This window comes from Trifolium pratense, linkage group LG4, assembly GCF_020283565.1.
Source record: "Trifolium pratense cultivar HEN17-A07 linkage group LG4, ARS_RC_1.1, whole genome shotgun sequence".
Taxonomy (NCBI): domain Eukaryota; kingdom Viridiplantae; phylum Streptophyta; class Magnoliopsida; order Fabales; family Fabaceae; genus Trifolium; species Trifolium pratense.
Window position 1 is genome coordinate 31,973,276 of NC_060062.1, and position 3,524 is coordinate 31,976,799.

The following is a 3,524-nucleotide window of genomic DNA, read 5'->3' on the forward strand; positions in this document are numbered from 1 at the left end:
CAATTTTATGTTAATTTTTGAAAGTTGTATGAAGGGCTGGATCAACCGTGTTTATACAATATCCTCTTGCTGTTATACTTCATACAATTTGGATGGCGAGAAATAGTATTTGATTCAACAATGCCAAGATTTCTTTGCACGTACGCAAGGCAAGTTAAAATCGCTACAACCCTTGCGATGAGTGACAAGCACATAGACACTTGATGTTTCTCTAGCAAAGAGCCTATGCAGCGTCTTAACTTGTGTCTGGTCCTTTTCAGGCCATGCAAATTGTAATACTAGTTCTTTGGAAGCCCCTCTGAATGCTTGGATCAAAATGAACACAGATGGATCAGTTACAGGCTCCCCTCCATTGGCTACTTGTGGAGGTTTATTTCGTCTTTTGCTAATTTTCGTGGGAGGATTTGTGACACATTTGGATACCTAGTTTACACAAAAAAAAAAAAAAAAATAGCAACCTTATTTTATTTTTTTATATTAAAAATAAATTTTAAATATCATTTTAGTTCCTATAATATCATCAATTGAAGGGACGAAAAAAAATGTTAAAGAAGATAAATATAAAAAATATTTTTTTAAAATGATAAATGAACACATGAATACATGTCATATATTCAATTCATACGGCATAACGATCAAGTTGCATTATTGTATACTAGTAACTTGTGTTTTGTGGACGATCCCCAATTTGGAATTTTATCTGTCTCACCCTTCCTACAAAATCCAACATTTTTAATTTATCAGTTCGGTGTTTTCTTGCTTGTATAAATTGTACTGATCTAGACGTGTCTCACCGACAAAAGTTTGTAATCTCTATCCAGATCTATTGCATGTATTGAGGTACATGTCTTTTCTAGTTTAATTAAGTTCTGAGTTTGATCCGTGACTTAGACATGTAGCAGTATTAAAATTCTTAGGAAGAGTTTGCCGTTCATACACTTGAGTTCCATAAAACTTCAGGGATTAGCCTCTGCAGTATTTTTATATGTTGTAAAAGAAAAAAAAAATCCTAAAATTTTACTAAATGCAGAAAATGTAAGAAAATCTAAATCTGATTTAAACTACCAGCAAATACTTACTGATTTCAGGCATCAAAACAATCAACAAAACGCTGAGCCAATATAAAGCAATAATAAATAGGATTAAATCATGATTTTGCCAATCTGTAGAAGCAATAATGATTTTGGTTGCGAGTCTTCTGCGAAGAGTTCAAAAGGTTATGGATAACAAATATGTTGTCGGATAGGGAGTGAGGTAGCAGCGATCCAAACAAGATAGTCTAGAGCAAGTGCAAAGAGAATACCTCTGCTAGCACTTAACTAAGGCTAGTCACCTCAAGGACCGAGAACTACATACGGTCTGAGACTCACTTCCTTGAGAAGAGGGAGACAAGTAATGTAGGTAGTGGCCGTTCCAAAAATGTAGCGGTAGCTGTGTCACCTAGGTCCATGTATATTGTTTTTAAGAGAGTCAATTTTTCCATTTGAAAAAGGTTAGCGGCACAACTTGTTACATATTTCTCTATTATTTATGTATAATTATTTTATGATTAAAATATTGAAAATGAAAACGATATCCAATATATAATAATATAATGGAACATTGGATATTGCATTCTTATACTTTAAATCTTGCTAATAGAATTGTTCAAGTAGTAATATGGAATCCCAATATGGAGAGCATGTTGCTTCTTCCAATTTGCTCAAAGCTCAAAGTCACGTATGGAATCACATTTTCAACTTCATAAATTCCATGTCACTTAAATGTGTTGTTGATTTAGGCATACCTGATATCATACACAATTATGGTAAACCTATGTCACTCTCAAAACTAATTTCTTCACTGCCAATTCATCCTTCAAAAAGACCATTTATCTATCGCTTAATGCGAATCATGACCCATTCAGGCTTTTTCTCTCAACAAAATGTTACAGGGAATGAGCTAGAAATTGAATATATGTTAACCGATGCATCAATATTACTACTTAAGGACAATCCAATGAGTGTGACACCATTCGTTCAAGCAATGCTCGATCCAATTTTAACAAATCCGTGGCAACAGTTATCTACTTGGTTTAAAAGTGATGATCCTACAACATTTAAAACTGCACATGGGATGTCGATATGGGATTATGCGGCGCATGAGCCCAACTTTAACAACTTATTCAATGATGCAATGGAGAGTGATGCTCGATTGGTCACTAGTGTGGTGATTGAAAAATGCAAGGGAGTGTTCAATGGTTTGGAATCATTGGTTGATGTTGGAGGAGGCACAGGGACCATGGCAAAGGCACTTGCTAAATCATTCCCAAAAATGGAGTGCATTGTATTTGATCTACCACATGTTGTTGATGGCTTTCAAGGAAGTGAGAATCTAAAATATGTTGGTGGAGACATGTTTAAAGAAATTCCTCCAGCAGATGCCATTTTGTTGAAGGTAAATGTTACAATTTTATTTACATAATATATACTATATACTCATAAAAATGTTCAAATTTTATTTCATTTTATTTCTCTCTAAGTTTTTGTTATGATAATTTCAATGCTAAAGTTAAGGGCTATTTTGACGAGATAACATGTAATACAAGTTTATGACAAATGCAGTGATAGTCATATATTTTTCTCCTTTTATCTCCTTCTAAGAATAGTTTATTTTGACGAAATTAATTAATTTATAAGTTTAACTTAACATACAGTATTGTCAAAATTGTTAGGTTGGACGTCATGACCGGGGTCGAACCCCAGTTCCTCCACTTTTGTTTGTGTAAATCTTAAATAATTTTTCATTTCGTCTATGTTTCTTTCATAACCCAAATAAAGTTTTGAATGAAATTACAGTGGATATTGCATGACTGGAATGACGAGGAATGTGTGAAAATATTGAAGAAATGCAAGGAATCACTCAAACAGAAAGGCAAAGAAGGAAAGGTGATTATCATAGATATGGTGTTGGAGATTGACCAGAAGGGAGATATTACTAAATCAACTGAAACACAACTCTTCTTTGATATGTTGATGATGGTAGTTGTCACTGGAAAAGAGAGAAACGAAAAAGAATGGAGTAATTTGATTTACTCTGCAGGTTTTGGTGGATATAAGATAACTCCAATTTTAGGTTTAAGGTCTATGATTGAGATCTATCCCTAATAAATGAGTTTAAGTCTTTTAAGAGAGATGCACTAAAGGTGTAAAAGTGTAAAGTAGCTTTACACCATCAATCAATAAAAACCAATCATATTGTCATGTAAACTTATATTATACTAATCATTTTTACATTATCGTCAAATATTCAACTGTTATTGGGCATCACCGTAAAATCCAAATCTCATCTCACATATTTCATATTTTAATTTTACTACATTTGTTCTTAATCATATTTTTATTGTTTCTAATCTTTGATTTCCTAAAACTTTACTTTGTTTTTCTAAGCCCCTGTGGATTAATACTCTTTTCATTACGACGATATGATAATTTTGTACGCTTGCGATGCTATCATAACTAAGAAAGCAAAGTTTCTTTATTAGT

The 3,524-nt window shown here is 33.0% G+C and overlaps 1 protein-coding gene across 1 annotated transcript; it reads left to right on the forward strand.

Moving 5' to 3' along the window:
* The first annotated feature begins 1,659 nt into the window (after positions 1-1,659).
* On the forward strand, positions 1,660-3,285 carry LOC123923473 (probable O-methyltransferase 3). Its single transcript, XM_045976162.1, has 2 exons — positions 1,660-2,436; positions 2,838-3,285. Exons 1-2 carry the CDS (start codon positions 1,660-1,662, stop codon positions 3,144-3,146), a joined length of 1,086 nt encoding a protein of 361 aa, XP_045832118.1. The 3' UTR covers positions 3,147-3,285.
* The last annotated feature ends 239 nt before the right edge of the window (positions 3,286-3,524 follow it).

Coding starts and splice junctions, on each gene's coding strand:
- LOC123923473 (XM_045976162.1), top strand. CDS start 1,660: ATGGAATCCCAATATGGAGAGCATGTTGCTTCTTCCAATTTGCTCAAA. Junction 2,437..2,837: donor CAGATGCCATTTTGTTGAAG/GTAAATGTTACA, acceptor ATGAAATTACAG/TGGATATTGCATGACTGGAA.